Source organism: Bombina bombina, chromosome 4 (assembly GCF_027579735.1).
Source record: "Bombina bombina isolate aBomBom1 chromosome 4, aBomBom1.pri, whole genome shotgun sequence".
NCBI classification, from domain to species: Eukaryota; Metazoa; Chordata; class Amphibia; order Anura; family Bombinatoridae; genus Bombina; species Bombina bombina.
In genome coordinates, this window is record NC_069502.1 from 569,668,737 (window position 1) to 569,687,843 (window position 19,107).

At 39.2% G+C, this 19,107-nt stretch overlaps 1 protein-coding gene across 2 annotated transcripts in view; it reads left to right on the forward strand.

The window, feature by feature from the left end:
• CASP8AP2 (caspase 8 associated protein 2) overlaps positions 1-19,107 on the forward strand; it is a 104,157-nt gene that overhangs the window by 84,881 nt on the left and 169 nt on the right. For both annotated transcript variants that reach the window (XM_053710547.1, XM_053710548.1), the window contains exons 9-10: positions 16,910-17,009; positions 18,932-19,107. The exon at positions 18,932-19,107 is cut by the window's right edge and continues 169 nt beyond it. In XM_053710547.1, the coding sequence (XP_053566522.1) occupies positions 16,910-17,009; positions 18,932-18,994 (163 nt within the window). In that variant the 3' untranslated portion in view covers positions 18,995-19,107. The remainder of the gene's footprint in view (positions 1-16,909; positions 17,010-18,931) is intronic.

Sequence of the window (19,107 nt, forward strand, 5' to 3'; positions counted from 1 at the left end):
CAACATTTAACACAGTTCTTGAAAAGTTAAACTGGTTAGTAATATCTGTCCCTCATTGGTCATTTAATATTCAAGGGTCCTTTACTTCTACAGAATGCAAAATATTTCTAACAAAACCGTTATAAATGCTTGTAAAGCATTTATTTTGTATGCAGGTATTACAATATATAAGTAAATGAGTTCAAGTCTCTGGCATATTCCTCTGGTACATCACTGTACTACCACAGCTGTGACTTCAAAGCATTGGTGCAGCGCATCTCCATAGTTAGATGCATATTACCTATGCAGTTCAGCAGTTCTGAAATCGGAGCAGCCGTTCTATACAGTTCAGCAATGGTGACAGAGCGGCAGTGCAATGCAGTTGAGCAGCAGTGATGGCAGAACACAGCTCCTACATGCTGCATGACCTGCCCACTGTCTCACCGCCCACATATCTCTACAGAAGTAACCATTTACTTGTGTGCTGGCTTCTTATATAATCCAAAAATTCTAATTTTAAATTTCAGTAAATATTGATTAAAAATCAAACTTGCTGTGCCCAAGTTGTCTCATAAAATCTTGTCGTCCCGCTGGACTGCAATTTATTCTCTTTCTTTTTTTTTTTTTATATATGTAGAGATGTAGATATGTAGGTGTGTGTGTGTGTGTGTATATATATATATATATATATATATATGTGTATATATGTATATATATATATATATATATATATATATATATATATATATATATATATATATATATATATATATATATATAATGACAGCAGACAGGCCAGCACTCACGGTTAACATTTCATCCACCCAGGGTGCTTCCATGGTATTGATAGTAGTAAAGAATAGGGATGCACTCGCCAGGATTTCCAAAGTTACCTTTTATTGTAACATTTCGGGATGTTACCCCCTTCGTCAGACAATACAAAATAACAATACACAACCTACTTACCACCATGCCTTTTAAACTAACCTAAGTGATACAGTTCCAGGTCAACACCTGTGATGCCACTCCCACAATCAGCAATCAACAGGTGTAGACCCACACTGCCCTCCCAGTGTATGTGACTACCTAATCATACAAACATATTAACTAAAAGTGAACACTAAGTGCCCTATCTTAATAAAATAATCACATAGCAAAAATGAATACATAACATTGCTCATAATAGGTTAGAGGAGCCGAAAATAACTTTCTCTTGTTAAGTGTATCCAGTCCACGGATCATCCATTACTTGTGGGATATTCTCCTTCCCAACAGGAAGTTGCAAGAGGATCACCCACAGCAGAGCTGCTATATAGCTCCTCCCCTAACTGCCATACCCAGTCATTCTCTTGCAACTCTCAACAAAGATGGACGTAGTAAGAGGAGAGTGGTGTATTATAGTTAGTTTCTTAACTTCAATCAAAAGTTTGTTATTTTTAAATGGTACCGGAGTGTACTGTTTTATCAAAGGCAGCATTAGAAGAAGAATCTGCCTGTGATTTCTATGATCTTAGCAGAAGTAACTAAGATCCATTGCCGTTCTCACATATTCTGAGGAGTGAGGTAACTTCAGAGAGGGAATGGCGTACAGGTTTTCCTGCAATAAGGTATGTGCAGTAAACATATTTCTAGGGATGGAACTTGCTAGAAAAATGCTGCTGATACCGGATTAATGTAAGTTAAGCCTAAATGCAGTGATTTAATAGCGACTGGTATCAGGCTTATTAACAGAGATACATACTCTTATAAAAGTGTAATATAAAACGTTTGCTGGCATGTTTAATCGTTTTTATATATGCTTTGGTGATAAAACTTATTGGGGCCTAGTTTTTTCCACATGGCTGGCTTTATTTTTGCTAGAAACAGTTTTCCTGAGGCTTTTCACTGTTATAGTATAAAAGTTACAGTTGGTGCAGTTAAAATTACAAACTGTGACATTCAGCTTCCCTCAGCAGTCCCCTGCATGCTATAGGACATCTCTGATGGCTCAAAAGGCTTCAAAAGTAGGAACTGTGGCAGTTGTTATGACTGTTTAAAAAACATATTTTTTGTTTTGTTAATCTGTTTTTTGTATTAAAGGGACAGTCTTACACCAAAAATTTTCTTACTTAAAAAGATAGATATTCCCTTTATTACCCATTCCCCGTTTTTGCATAACCAACACAGTTACATGTCTTATACTGCGTCACAATATGCAGAACCTGAGGACGGAGAGCTTCAGTCTGTGGGTGACGTCTCTGAATCGGGGAGACCTGATTCAGAGATTTCTAATTTTAAATTTAAGCTTGAGAACCTCCGTGTGTTACTTGGGGAGGTATTAGCTGCTCTGAATGACTGTGACACATTTGCAGTGCCAGAGAAATTGTGTAGGCTGGATAAATACTATGCAGTGCCGGTGAGTACTGATGTTTTTCCAATACCTAAAAGGCTTACAGAAATTATTAGTAAGGAGTGAGATAGACCCGGTGTGCCCTTTTCCCCACCTCCTATATTTAGAAAAATGTTTCCAATAGATGCCACTACACGGGACTTATGGCAGACAGTCCCTAAGGTGGAGGGAGCAGTTTCTACTTTAGCAAAGCGTACCACTATCCCGGTTGAGGACAGTTGTGCTTTTTCAGATCCAATGGATAAAAAATTAGAGGGTTACCTTAAGAAAATGTTTATTCAACAAGGTTTTATTTTACAGCCCCTTGCATGCATTGCGCCTGTCACTGCTGCGGCGGCGTTCTGGTTTGAGGCCCTGGAAGAGGCCATCCATACTGCTCCATTGACTGAAATTATTGACAAGCTTAGAACACTTAAGCTAGCTAACTCATTTGTTTCTGATGCCATTGTTCATTTGACTAAACTAACTGCTAAGAATTCCGGATTCGCCATCCAGGCGCGTAGGGCGCTATGGCTTAAATCCTGGTCAGCTGATGTGACTTCAAAGTCTAAATTACTTAACATTCCTTTCAAGGGGCAGACCTTATTCGGGCCTGGTTTGAAAGAAATTATTGTTGACATTACTGGAGGTAAGGGTCATACCCTTCCTCAGGACAGGGCCAAATCAAGGGCCAAACAGTCTAATTTTCATGCCTTTCGAAATTTCAAGGCAGGTGCAGGATCAGCTCCCTCTTCTTCAAAACAAGAGGGAACTTTTCCTCAATCTAAGCAGGCCTGGAAACCTACCCAGTCCTGGAACAAGGGCAAGCAGGCCAGAAAGCCTGCTGCTGCCTCCAAGACAGCATGAAGCAGCGGCCCCCTATCCGACAACTGATCTAGTAGGGGGCAGACTTTCTCTCTTCGCCCAGGCGTGGGCAAGAGATGTTCAGGATCCCTGGGCGTTGGAGATCATATCTCAGGGATATCTTCTGGACTTCAAAGCTTCTCCCCCACAAGGGAGATTTCACCTTTCAAGATTATCTGCAAACCAGATAAAGAAAGAGGCATTCCTAAGCTGCGTGCAAGACCTCCTTGTAATGGGAGTGATCCATCCAGTTCCGCGGACGGAACAAGGACAGGGGTTTTATTCAAATCTGTTTGTGGTTCCCAAAAAAGAGGGAACCTTCAGACCAATTTTCTAGGTGGCTCCTTACCTAGACGACATCCTGATACAGGCATCAAGCTTTCAAATTGCCAAGTCTCATACAGAGATAGTTCTGGCACTTCTGAGGTCGCATGGGTGGAAAGTGAACAAAGAAAAGAGTTTATCTCCTCTCACAAGGGTTTCCTTCCTAGGGACTCTGATAGATTCTATAGAAATGAAAATTTACCTGACGGAGTCCAGGTTATCAAAACTTCTAAATGCTTGCCGTGTTCTTCACTCCATTCCGCGCCCCACGGTGGCTAAGTGCATGGAAGTAATCGGCTTAATGGTAGCGGCGATGGACATAGTGCCATTTGCGCGCCTGCATCTCAGACTGCTGCAATTATGCATGCTCAGTCAGTGGAATGGGGATTACACAGATTTGTCCCCTCTACTAAATCTGGATCAGGAAACCAGAGATTCTCTTCTCTGGTGGTTATCTCGGGTCCATCTGTCCAAAGGTATGACCTTTCGCAGGCCAGATTGGACCATTGTAACAACAGACGCCAGCCTTCTAGGTTGGGGTGCAGTCTGGAACTCCCTGAAGGCTCAGGGTTCTTGGACTCAGGAGGAGAAACTCCTCCCAATAAATATTCTGGAGTTAAGAGCAATATTCAATGCTCTTCTAGCTTGGCCTCCGTTAGCAACACTGAGGTTCATCAGATTTCAGTCGGACAACATCACGACTGTGGCTTACATCATCCATCAAGGGGGAACCAGGAGTTCCCTAGCGATGTCAGAAGTCTCCAAGATAATTCACTGGGCAGAGACTCACTCTTGCCACCTATCAGCGATCCATATCCCAGGGGTAGAGAACTGGGAGGCGGATTTTCTAAGTCGTCAGACTTTTCATCCGGGGAAGTGGGAACTCCATCCGGAGGTGTTTGCTCAATTGGTTCTCCGTTGGGGCAAACCAGAACTGGATCTCATGGCGTCTCGCCAGAACACCAAGCTTCCTTGTTACGGATACAGGTCCAGGGACCCAGAAGCGGCACTGATAGATGCTCTAGCAGCGCCTTGGTTCTTCAACCTGGCCTATGTGTTTCCACCGTTTCCTCTGCACCCTCGTCTGATTGCCAAAATCAAACAGGAGAGAGCATCGGTGATATTGATAGCGCCTGCGTGGCCACGCAGGACCTGGTATGCAGACCTAGTGGACATGTCATCCTTTCCACCATGGACTCTGCCTCTGAGACAAGACCTTCTAATACAAGGTCCTTTCAATCATCTGAATCTACTTTCTCTGAGACTGACTGCATGGAGATTGAACGCTTGATCCTATCAAAGCGTGGCTTCTCTGAGTCAGTAATTGATACCTTAATACAGGCACGAAAGCCTGTCACCAGGAAAATTTACCACAAGATTTGGCGTAAATATCTTCATTGGTGTGAATCCAAGAATTACTCATGGAGTAGGTTTAGGATTCCTAGGATATTGTCCTTCCTCCAAGAGGGTTTGGACAAAGGACTATCAGCTAGTTCTTTAAAGGGACAGATTTCTGCTCTGTCTATTCTTTTACACAAGCGTCTGGCAGAAGTTCCAGACGTTCAGGCATTTTGTCAGGCTTTAGTTAGAATTAAGCCTGTGTTTAAACCTGTTGCTCCCCCATGGAGCTTAAACTTGGTTCTTAAAGTTCTTCAAGGGGTTCCGTTTGAACCCCTTCATTCTATTGATATCAAACTTCTATCATGGAAAGTTCTTTTTCTGATGGCTATTTCCTCGGCTCGAAGAGTCTCGGAGTTATCTGCCTTACATTGTGATTCTCCTTATCTGATCTTTCATTCAGATAAAGTAGTTCTGCGTACAAAACCTGGGTTTTTACCTAAGGTGGTTTCTAACAAGAATATCAATCAAGAGATTGTTGTTCCATCATTATGCCCTAATCCTTCTTCAAAGAAGGAACGTCTTTTGCATAATCTAGACGTAGTCCGTGCATTGAAGTTTTACTTGCAGGCTACTAAAGATTTTCGCCAAACATCTCACCTGTTTGTTATTTACTCTGGACAGAGGAGAGGTCAAAAGGCCTCGGCAACCTCTTTCTTTTTGGCTTCGGAGTATTATTATCCGTTTAGCATATGAGACTGCTGGACAGCAGCCCCCTGAAAGAATTACAGCTCATTCTACTAGAGCTGTGGCTTCTACCTGGGCCTTTAAAAATGAGGCCTCTGTTGAACAGATTTGCAAGGCTGCGACTTGGTCTTCGCTTCATACCTTTTCAAAATTTTACAAATTTGATACTTTTGCTTCTTCGGAGGCTGTTTTTGGGAGAAAGGTTCTACAGGCAGTGGTTCCTTCCGTTTAAGTTCCTGCCTTGTCCCTCCCATCATCCGTGTACTTAAGCTTTGGTATTGGTATCCCACAAGTAATGGATGATCCGTGGACTGGATACACTTAACAAGAGAAAACATAATTTATGCTTACCTGATAAATTTATTTCTCTTGTAGTGTATCCAGTCCACGGCCCACCCTGTCCTTTTAAGGCAGGTCTAAATTTTAATTAAACTTCAGTCACCACTGCACCCTATGGTTTCTCCTTTCTTGGCTTGTTTCGGTCGAATGACTGGATATGGCAGTTAGGGGAGGAGCTATATAGCAGCTCTGCTGTGGGTGATCCTCTTGCAACTTCCTGTTGGGAAGGAGAATATCCCACAAGTAATGGATGATCCGTGGACTGGATACACTACAAGAGAAATAAATTTATCAGGTAAGCATAAATTATGTTTTTTTGTGAAACTGTGATATCAGTCCCTGATAAGCCAAATGAGCTTTAATCTGTTTACAGCCTGTGGGTGGTTGCCATAGCAACAAAAACTAGCAACAACGCCCCCCCATTACTGGGTAAGACTTGATATGGCCGATCAAAGGTACTGCAGCATGAATGAGCGCCTAAAGTGTGCCAATACAGCCTATTGTTGCCAAAGCTCCTAAGTATCTGTCTTAGTAACAATAACTAACACGAGAACCAAGAGAAAACTCAAAAAAGAAAAAGTGAAAGAGTAAATAAAAAAGGATAAGCAGAGACCAAAGACAAACAGATACTAAGTGTAAATACATGTATAAGGAGGGTCATTGAACTAAAAGATAATCAAGATATAGTTGCCGTGTAACTTTACAAAAAACAATGTCAGTCTGGATGAACATTAAGGTCCACCTAGCTTCTCTTTGCAGAAGAATTTTCCATCTGTCCCCATCTCTAGATAAAGGTGGTACGTGGTCGACGATAGTGTATTTTAAATCAATCACTGTATGTCCTTTTTGGACAAAGTGTCTTGCCACTGGTTGGTCTGATATTCCCTTTCGAATGGCCATACGTATAGATGATCTGTGGTTGGCCAATCGTGTCCTCAAATCATCAGTCGTTTTCCCGACGTAAAACAGGCCACAGGTACAGTGGAGTAGGTATACAATGTATGTGGTTGTGCACGTCAGGCGATATCTATGTTTATATTTCATCTTCTTGGTAGGATGAGTGAAGTAAGGTCTTGTCTGTAAGGCGCTGCAGGTCGTGCAACCAAGGCATCTGAAACAACCTGGTTTCGTTTTTTCCAACGAGGACTTCTTCTGATAGCAAGGATGGGGGTCCGTCTTTACCAGCATGTCCCTTAGTGATGTTGCTCTTCGATAGCCCATGCGTGGTGGTACCAGATTCTTGAAAGGCAACGCTGGATCACTCTTCACGATGTCCCAGTGCTTGTTAAAAGAATCTCTAAGGCATGATTTATCGCTTGTGTACGTTGTCACAAAAGTGAGTTGTTCCTGTTGTCCGTGAGTTTTGGGGGTGTCCAACTCCATCAGCTATTGATCAAGGATCCTCGAGGGGTACCCTCTGTACTGGAATCTTTTATACATTTCTTCCATCTGCTGTTGGGCTCTCTCCTCATCTGAGTTGTTACTTTGGACCCTTTTGAATTGGGACTTAGGCAGGGATCTCTTGAGCGATGGTGGGTGGCCACTGATAAATGAGAGCAGGGAGTTCCTATCAGTCTCCTTTCTATATAGTGTTCTTTTCAGAAGGCTTCCATCCTTATACAGCTGGAGGTCCAAAAGGTGAATCATTTTATCATCTGTCTCCATTTTGAACTTGAGTGCTGGGTTGGCATTATTCAGGTTCTGAAACCATATGTCCAATGTTGCTCTGTTGCCTCTCAAGATCAACACCAAATCATCAATGTAACGTTTGTAGAATAGTATACGTGCATCTTTGAATAATTCTTTGTCATTGGTTTGAAATTCCGCCATATACAAGTTGGCGTAAGATGGGGCCACATTGGACCCCATCGCTGTCCCCGTCCTCTGTAGGTAAAAGTGGTGTTCAAAACGGAAGTAGTTCATAGTGAGGCAGAATTCCAGGAGGTTAATTAGAATCTCCATATTGGGTCCTATATATGGATTCCTGCCAAGCTTCCTGTGTACTGCTTGTAGTCCCTCCTGGTGGGGAATTGCAGTGTAAAGGCTTGTCACATCAAGTGTGACAAGTAAGTCATCTTCAAGGGGTGGTAGTTCTTTGATTGTTTTCAGTAGTGCCTGTGAATCAAGTAGGAATGAGTCCATATTTCTCACCAGCTGCCTGAAAAACTTTTCTACCAAAAATTGCTTCCGAAGAGGCAAATACATTAAAATGGTAGAATTGAGTAAATGTATGCAAAGAAGACCAAGTTGCTGCTTTGCAAATCTGATCAACTGAAGCTTCTTTCTTAAAAGCCCACGAAGTAGAGACTGATCTAGTAGAATGAGCTGTAATTCTCTGAGGCAGGGCTTGACCCAACTCCATATAAGCTAGATGAATCAAAAACTTTAACCATGAAGCCAAGGAAACAGCAGAAGCCTTCTGACCTTTCCTACAACCAAAAAATATCACAAATAGACTAGAAGTCTTCCTGAAATCTTTAGTAGCTTCAACATAATATTTCAAAGCTCTTGCCACATCCAAAGAATGTAAGGATCTCTCCAAAGAATTCTTAGGATTAGGACACAAGGAAGGGACAACAATTTCTCTATTAATGTTGTTAGAATTCACAACCTTAGGTAAGAATTTAAATGAAGTCCGCAAAACCGCCTTATCCTGATGAAAAATTGGAAAAGGAGATTCACAAGAGAGAGCGGATAATTCAGAAACTCTTCTAGCAGAAGAGATGGCCAGAAAAAAACACGCTTTCCAAGAAAGTAGTTTAATGTCCAAAGAAAAACTAAATTAAGACTCCAAGGAGGATAGATTGATTTAATGACAGGCTTGATACGAACCAAAGCCTGCACAAAACAATTAATATCAGGAAGTTTAGCAATCTTTCTATGAAATAAAACAGAGCAGAGATTTGTCCTTTTAAGGAACTTGCAGACAAACCTTTATCCAAACCATCCTGAAGAATTCTAAAAGAATGCCAAGAGAATTTATGAGAAGAACACCATGAAATGTAAGTCTTCCAAACTCGACAAATCTTTCTAGAAACATATTTACGAGCCTGCAGCATAGTATTAATCACTGAATCAGAGAAACTTCTATGACTAAGCACTAAGCGTTCAATCTCCATACCTTCAAATTGAATGATTTCAAATCCTGATGGAAAAACTGACCTTGAGATAGAAGATCTGACCTTAGTGGAAGTGGCCAAGGTTGGCAACTGGACATCTGAACAAGATCCGCATACCAAAACCTGTGAGGCCATGCTGGAGCTACCGGCAGCACAAACGATTACTCCATGATGATCTTGGAGATCACTCTGGGAAGAAGAACTAGAGGCGGGAAAATATAAGCAGGTTGATAACACCAAAGAAGTGTCAATGCATCCACTGCTTCCGCCTGAGAAGCCCACACATCTGGGTGGAGAGACCATTCTCCCGGATGTAAAGTCTGACTGAGGTAATCCGCTTCCCAATTGTGTCTACCTGGGATATGAACCGCAGAAATTAGACAGGAGCTGGATTCCGCCCAAACAAGTATCCGAGATACTTCTTTCATAGCTTGAGGACTGTGAGTCCCACCCTAATGATTGACATATGCCACAGTTGTGACATTGTCTGTCTGAAAACAAATGAACGGTTCTCTCTTCAACAAAGGCCAAAATTGAAGAGCCCTGAGAATCGCTCGGAGTTCCAAAATATTGATTGGTAATCTCGCCTCTTGAGATTTCCAAACCCCTTGTGCTGTCAGAGATCCCCAAACAGCTCCCCAACCTGAAAGACTCGCATCTGTTGTGATCACAGTACAGGTTGGACGAACGAAAGAGGCCCCTAGAATTATACAATGGTGATCTAACCACCAAGTCAGAGAAAGTCGACCATTGGGATTTAAGGATATTAATTGTGATGATATCCTTGTATTATCCCTGCACCATTGGTTCAGCATACAAAACTGGAGAGGTCTCATATGAAAACGAGCAAAGGGGATCGGGTCCGATGCTGCAGTCATGAGACCTAAAACTTCCATGCACATAGCTACTGAAGGGAATGACTGAGACTGAAGGTTCCAACAGACTGCAACCAATTTCAAACGTCTCTTGTCTGTTAGATTCAGTGTCCATGACTTTGTCTCTATCTGGAAACCTAAAAAGGTTACCCTTGTCTGAGGAATCAAAAAACTTTTTGGTAAATTGATCCTCCATCCATGTCTTCGAAGAAACAACGCTAGTTGATTCGTGTGAGATTCTGCAGAACGTAAAGACTGCGCGAGTACCAAGATATCGTCCAAATAAGGAAATACCGCAATTCCCCGCTCTCTGATTACAGAGAGTAGGGCACCTAGAACCTTTTAAAAGATTCTTGGAGCTGTCGCTAGGCCAAAAGGAAGAGCAACAAATTGGTAATGCTTGTCTAGAAAAGAGAATCTCAGGAACTGATAGTGATCTGGATGAATCGGAATATGCATCCTGTAAGTCTATTGTGGACAGATAATGGCCTTGCTGAACAAAAGGCAGAATAGTCCTTATAGTCAACATTTTGAAAGTTGGTACTCTTACATATCGATTCAAAATCTTTAGATCCAAAACTGGTCTGAATGAATTTTCTTTCTTTGGTACAATAAATAGATTTTAATAAAACCCCAGATCCTGTTCCTGAAACGGAACTGGCATGATTACCCCTGACAACTCCAGGTCTGAAACACACTTCAGAAAAGCCTGAGCCTTTACTGGGTTTACCGGAATGCGTGAGAGAAAAAAAATCTTCTCACAGGCGGTCTTACTCTGAATTCTATTCTGTACCCCTGAGAGACAATACTCTAAATCCAATGATTTTGGACCAAATTGATCCAAACATCTTTGAAAAATTTTAATCTGCCCCCTACCAGCTGAGCTGGAATAAGGGCCGCACCTTCATTCAGACTTGGGGGCTGGTTTTGATCTCTTGAATGGCTTGGATTTATTCCAATTTGAAGAAGGCTTCCAATTGGAAGCAGATTCCTTGGGGGAAGGATTAGGTTTCTGTTCCTTATTTTGTTGAAAGGAACGAAAACAGTTAAAAGGTTTAGATTTACCCTTAGATTTTTTATCCTGAGGCAAAAAAACTCCCTTCCCTCCAGTAACAGTTGAAATGATTGAATCCAACTGAGAACCAAATAATTTATTACCTTGGAAAGAAAGAGATAGCAATCTGGACTTAGAAGTCATGTCAGCATTCCAAGATTTGAGCCACAAAGCTCTTCTAGCTAAAGACATAGATTTAACATCAATATTGATAATATAAAAATGGCATCACAAATGAAATTTATATTAGCATGTTGAATCAACTTAACAATGCTAGACAAATCATGATCCGATACTCGTTGCGCTAAAGTATCCAACCATAAAGTTGAAGCAGCTGCAACATCAGCCAAAGAAATTGCAGGCCTAAGAAGAGATGACCTGAATATAAATAGGCTTTCCTTAGATAAGATTCAAGTTTCCTATCTAAAGGATCTTTAATAGAAGTGTACTATCTTCCGTAGGAATAGTAGTACGTTTAGCAAGAGTAGAGAGAGCCCCATCAACTTTGGGGATCTTTTCCCAAAACTCCAATCTAACTTCTGGCAAAGGATACAATTTTTTTAAACCTTGAAGAAGGAATAAAAGAAGTACCAGGCTTATTCCATTCCTTAGAAATCATACCAGAAATCGCATCAGGAACTGGAAAAACCTCTGGAATAACCACAGGAGGTTTATAAACAGAATTTAAATGTTTACTAGTTTTAATATCAAGAGGACTAGTTTCCTCCATATCCAATGTAATCAACACTTCTTTTAACAAAGAACGAATATACTCCAATTTAAATAAATAAGAGGATTTATCAGTGTCAATATCTGAGGAAGGATCTTCTGAATCAGATAGATCCTCATCAGAGAAGGATAATTCAGTATGTTGCTGGTCATTTGAAATTTCATCAACCTTATGAGAAGTTTTAAAAGACCTTTTACGTTTATTAGAAGGCGGAATGGCAGACAAAGCCTTCTGAATAGAATCAGAAATAAATTATTTTAAATTTACAGGTATATCTTGTGCATTAGATGTTGAGGGAACTGCAACAGGTAATGAACTACTACTGATGGATACATTTTCTGCATGTTAAAGGTTATCATGACAACTATTACAAACCACAGCTGGAGGTAAAATTTATTTATAAAATATTTTTCCAGGAAGGATACATTGAGATTTCTCTCGTTTTCAAGTATGTCCTGGGTCCACAAGACATTGCATTGATACAATAGGGTACAATAAAATACAAAAACAATAATAATACACAATGTATGCAAAAAATTTAACATAGAACAGGTAGGAAATATTTAATCAACCATGACAGGTGCATTCCGTTTTGAGATATCTAGAGAGGGATCTCTTAAACGATATTAGGCTTGGGGAAGGTTTGAAAGTGTGCGGGAGGTCATTCCATAATTGTGGTGCTCTGTAGGAAAAGGAGGATCGCGCTGCTTTCTTTTTGTATTGAGGCAAGCTAAATAATGTGCTGGTATTGGATCGGAGGTGGGAATAGCCGGGGAGAGCATTCTGCTCAGGTAGGGTGGGAGCTTCCCAGAAAGGCTCTTAAACACAAGGCAGGAAAGATGGAGGGAGCGTCTGGATTCCAGCGACAGCCAGTTTAGTTATTTTAGCATGTCACAATGGTGGGTCCTGTAGTTACATTGTAGCACAAAGCGGCAGAATGAGTTATACAATGTATTAAGTTTATTAAAGTGAGTTTGCGGTGCAGGTGCATAAACTACGTCCCCGTAATCCATGATAGGCATCCGCATTTGCTGTACAATCTTTTCCTTTACTGTAGGGCTGAGGCAGGATTTGTTTCTGTCTTGGTAGGTGAATTTTAAAACTTTTTTGCGCTGCCTTATTAGGGTAAGCCCTGGCTCCTAGGATATTTTCCCCAAAATATCTAGTTTTGGTGTACAGGAGGGATGTGGGTTTAGGAGTGTAAGGCGCAACTGGATGCTTATACCCTTATATTTTGAAAGTAAATGACAGGATTTTTACAATCTGTTTCAAATATGTTTCAAATATATTTAAAATATTACAACATGCTTAATTTTTTAATAATATTTTATTAGCTCAAGGAGAGTCAACTATAAGTACACATTAAAAAACATATATGTCTGTACCCCTAATCAGTGGGTATGTGGAAGAGCCTGTATAGAGTTTTGACAGATATTAGATTTGTTGTTGGATATCTGTCCTGATATGATCATGCAGATAAAATGGTAATCCTGTAGTAGGATAATGAATAAGCTTGTTTATATAGAACTGATCTGAGTATTGTAGGACTAAGTACAATACTAATTTGTTGTTTGGATGTTGTTGCAAACTTTTAGGAGGGCAGTTGTAGTGGAGTGATTCGGGCGAAAACCTGATTGATCAGGGGTCAGATAGTTAGATTGTTGGTAATACTCACATAGTTGCGTATGGATGCATTTTTCTAAGATTTTTGACAATACTGGGAGCAAAGATATAGGACGATAATTAGAAACCAAGGTTAACTCCCCACTTTTATGGATAGGCACTACTTTTGCAGTTTTCCAAAGTTTGGCTATGTATCCAGACACCAAGGATTCGTTAATTAGGGTTGTGACGGGTTTAGCAATTGCTGGCGTACTGAGCTTCAACAGCATTGCTGGGATTTGATCAGGTCCAAACTGTTTTTTCATTTTTAGTTTATTAAGGTGTTTCTTAACGACATTGATGGGTACAGGTCTAAAATTGAACTTCTCTATATTGGGTCTTTGCTGATTGTCTATATACACTGTGATTGTTCATAGAGCCTGTATGCTTGAACTTTGACCACAAGTCACCACAAGTTTACAACAAATGCACTTAGCTTTGGTAGAACTATTATCAGGCAGCAGGGATCCAACAGTGAATTCTTAGACAGGATCAGACTGAGACATCTTGCAAATGTAAGAGAAAAAAACAACATATAAAGCAAAATTATCAATTTCCTTATATGGCAGTTTCAGGAATGGGAAAAAAATGCAAACAGAATAGCCCTCTGACATAGAAAAAAGCAAGAGGCAAATCGGAATGGAGTCTAAATTAATGAAAATATTTGTCGCCAAGTATGATGCACAACAAACAGGAAAATATTTTTTGGCGCCAAAATCGTCCGGAAATGACACACTCGCGTCCTAGATAATGCAACCTTGTGAAAGGACCCGGCGTCAACTAAGACGCCGGAAATTATGAAAATCTTGCGCCAAGAATGACGCAATAAACTTTAGCATTTTGCTCCCTTGCGAGCCTAATTCTGCCCGCGAATTTTAAAAATGACAGTCAATTGAAAAAAGACTATACCCCAGATAAGAAATACATTTCTAAAAAAATGCATTTCCCAGATATTAAACTGACAGTCTGCAAAAGAAATATACTGAAACCTGAATCATGGCAAATATAAGATCAATACATATATTTAGAACTTTATATAAATACATAAAGTGCCAAACCATAGCTGAGAGTGTCTTAAATAATGATAACATACTTACCTGAAGACACCCATCCACATATAGCAGATAGCCAAACCAGTACTGAAACGGTTATCAGTAGAGGTAATGGAATATGAGAGTATATCGTCGATATATATATATATATATATATATATATATATATATATATATATATATTTAAATTTTAGGCACCCCTGACAATTTCTATGATTTTCATTTATAAATAATTGGGTGTTTGGATCAGCAATTTCATTTTGATCTACCAAATAACTGGACACCGTAATATTTCAGTAGTGAAATGAGGTTTATTGGATTAACAGAAAATGTGCATTATGCATCAAAACGAAATTAGGTGCATACATTTTGGCATCCCAACAGAAATATTGCATCAATATTTAGTAGAGCCTCTAGACGCTTCCTATAGCTTGTAATGACTGTCTGGATTCTGGATGAAGGTATTTTGGACCATTCCTCCTTGCAAAACATCTCCAGTTCCGTTAGGTTTGATGGTTGCAGAGCATGGACAACACGGCTTAAATCACCCCATAGATTTTCAATGATATTCAGGTCTGGGGACTGGGTTGGCCATTCCAGAACATTGTACTTGTTACTCTGCATAAATGCCAGAGTAGATTTTGAGCAGTGTTTTGGGTCGTTGTCTTGTTGAAATATCCAGCCCCGGCGTAACTTCAACTTTGTGACTGATTCCTCAACATTATTCTCAAGTATCTGCTGATAACGAGTGGAATCCAAGCGACCCTCAACTTTAACAAGATTCCCAGTACCGGCACTGGCCACACAGCCCCACAGCATGATGGAAGGTCCACCAAATTTTACTATAGGTAGCAATTGTTTGTCTTGGAATGCTGTGTTCTTTTGCCGCCATGCATAACGCCCCTTGTTATGAACAAATAACTCAATCTTTGTTTCATCAGTCCACAGCATCTTCTTCCAAAATGAAGCTGGCTTGTCCAAATGTGCGTTTGCATACCTGAAGCGACTGAAGTTTGTGGCGTGTGTGCAGAAAAGGCTTCTGCATCACTCTCCCATACAGCTTCTCCTTGGGCAAAGTGTGCTGAATTGTTGAAAGATTTACAGTGACACCATCTGCAGCAAGAAGATGATTTAGGTCTTTGGAGGTGGTCTGTGGACTGTTTTTGACCGTTCTCGCCATCCTTTGCCTCTCTGATATTTTACTTGGCCTGCCACTTTTGGCCTTAACAAGAGCTGTGCCTGTGGTCTTCCATTTCCTCACTATGTTCCTCACAGTGGACACAACTTAAATCTCTGCAATAGCTTTTTGTAGCCTTCCCCTAAACCATAATGTTGAACAATCTTTGTTTTCAAGTCATTTGAGAGTTGTTTTGAGGCCCCATGTTGCCACTCTTCAGCGGAGAGTCAAAGAGAACAACTTGCAATTGGCCACCTTAAATACCTTTTCTCATGATTGTATGCACCTGTCTATGAAGTTCAAGGCTTAATAGGCTCACCAAACCAATTGTGTGTTCCAATTAATCAGCGTTAGGTAGTTACAGGTATTCAAATCAACAAAATGACAAGGGTGCCCAAATTAATGCACCTGTCTAATTTCGTTATGATGCATATTGCACATTTTCTTTTAATCCAATAAAACCTAATTTCACTACTGAAATATTACTGTGTCCTTCAGTTATTTGATAGATCAAAATGAAATTGCTGATCCAAACACCCAATTATTTATAAATGAAAATCAAGGAAATTGTCAGAGGTGCCTAAACTTTTGCATACAACTGTGTGTGTATATGTATGTATATATATATATATATATATATATATATGTGTGTATGTATGTGTGTGTATGTGTGTATATATATATATATATATATATATATATATATATATATGTATATATATATGTATATGTGTGTGGCTATAGATATAAATATATATGTATATGTGTGTACTATATAGAGATAGGTAAAGGGAGAGTTAAAGATTAAATAGTATTCACACACCTCCGATATATCTGCCAGGGTGCCAGGAAATAGCAACATCCAATACAGTGTGTAATAATCTGCAATTGATGGTTGAAATGCAATTGAAGTGACATTCCGCAGACCAACCAGATTGCAAACTATCTTAACCCGGGTTCATTTTACTTCAATATAAGCGCTCACAACCTGTTGCTTTTTTGGGATTGTGATTAAGAAAGTGATGTCAAAATTATGTCCTGAGAATCTAGGGAATAAAAAACTGAATAATTTTCTAGGAATAAATCAAATTAAACATCATAATATTGAACTAATAATCATATTAAATTGGCCTGTTCATGTATTTTATTGCTTTCCTCTCATACTGTATTATAAATAGTACTGTTTTCATTTTAGTTGCTGAAGTGTTTTAGTCAACAAATAAACTGAATAAACTATTTGTATTACGTGATAGTTTCTTTAAATGAGGTTTACCTTTGTAGGGAAGAAGATCGTGCAATTCTTCTTGATTGTCAAAAGCAGGGACCAAACGAAAAGACATTTGTTTCTTTGTCTGCAAAGATGAATAAATATCCGTATCAGGTATGCACTGCATTTACATTTCTTTAGGCTGTATTTCTTTGTTACCAGATATTTCACTGATATTATTGTTCATTCCAAAATCATTAAATGTGTTCAAAATTATCAATAGATATGTCTGTGTAATTACAATTGCAAAACTTTCTTAAAGGGACACTGAACCCAAATGTTTTCTTTCATGATTCAGATAGAGCATTCCTTTTTAAATAAAGATAGTAAGAGAACGAAGAAAAATTGATAATAGGAGTAAATTAGAAAGTTGCTTAAAATTGCATGCTCTATCTGAATCATGAAATAAATAATTTGGGTTTAGTATCCCTTTAAAGGGACATAAAAACCCAAACAATTATTTAGATAGAACATTACAATTTTAAACAACTTTCCAATTTACTTCTATTATTTTTTTTGTTTTCTTGTTATCCTTTGTTGAAAATCAGGAAGGTAAGTTTGAGTGTGCACGTGTCTGCAGCACTGTATTGCAGCAGTTCTTCTGCAGTGTGATACATTAGCAAGAGCACTAGATAGCAGTGCTCCAGACATGTGCACGCTACCTATCTAGATATCTCTTCAACAAAAAGGGAGCAAAACAAATACAATATATTACAAAGTTTTCATTACACACAAACATTTTACATTAAAAAAATCTCAATTGTTTATTGTCCATTGAACAAAGTTCCTTTTTCAGGGGCACGAAAGTCAAAATTAAACTGTCATGATTTATATAGAGCACTGTTTTCAAACCTGTGCTCAGGCTTCCCCAACGGGCTAGATTTTCAGGATTACCTTGGGTGAGAGCAGGTAAAATAACCAGGTTTACTAATCAGCTGATTATTTCACCTGTGCTCTAGTTCAGATATCCTCAAAATGTGGCCTGTTAGGGAGGCCTGAGGACAGGTTTGAAAACCAATGAGAGAGAGTGAACAATTTATTTAACTCCTATTATCAAATTTACTTCTTGGTATCTTGAAAATGCACACCTAGGTTTAAGAGTAGTAATGTGTTTGTGGGAGCTAGCTGTTCATTGGTGGGAACACATATGTCACTAGCTCAGCTGATATGTTCAGTTAGGCCCCAGTAGGGCATTACTGCTCTTGAGCTGACTTTAACTATGTGTTAAACCCCTATATCCAAGTGAAAGTGTAATAACAAAATGCTATAACACACTAGAGCATTTTATTTTTTGTCCTTTTATCCCCTTTAAAGGGACATTCTAGTCAAAATTTAAATACACAGAATAATTACATATTTGAATAGAACCATATTTGCACTATACATGCATTGGCAAAAATGCTTCTAGTAAAAGGTAGCACTGTTTTAGTGTTAACATTTTTCTCTGCACGTGCATGTGAAGCATAGCTAGATATTGTCACTTCCCCCACATTTTAAAAACTGCAGCTGCTCACATCTTCAGTGGGGCTTGTATCATGTCAGTAATTACCAAATTGAGTCATTACCAGATGGTACAAGCTCCTTAGGCTCTCTGAGAAAGTGCTGTGTTTAAAATGCTGGTGCACGGTGCATACTTAAATACACCTTTGAAACAGCTATAGCTTTTATTAAAAGCATTTTTGCTAATGCATGTATATTACAAAAATGCTTCTGTTCAATATCAAAATATATTCATGTGGTTTCCAATTTTGGCTGGAATATCCCTTTAAGTAATCTTGACATACCTATTTTATATACTAGTTTGTTTACATAGTTCTTTTCTTCCAATACATAAACATCTGTTGTGAATTTGTAAGGCAATATTAAAATGTATAACAGTGCGGTCCCATTTTGATTTTGTCCATTTCTTAACTCATAATTTTATAATGTTCTGTTTCTCATTCTTCTTGTCTATTGCTCTGTCTCTATCTTTCTCTCTGTCTTTCTAGCTCTTTCTCTATAGAGTTTTGCATTTAATTCTTTTTATTTCCTTTTAGATTGAAGAAAGGTTCCGGCAATTAATGAAGTTATTTAAAAAGTGTAGACGCTCTACTAGCTGAGATATCTGTACGTGTGCTGTCTTTTGGAAGAAAATACTGAAGGAGAAAGTCTACTTTTAAATATCCAACCAAATGAAATATATTGCACAGTAATTTTTTTGCTTTCTGTCCAA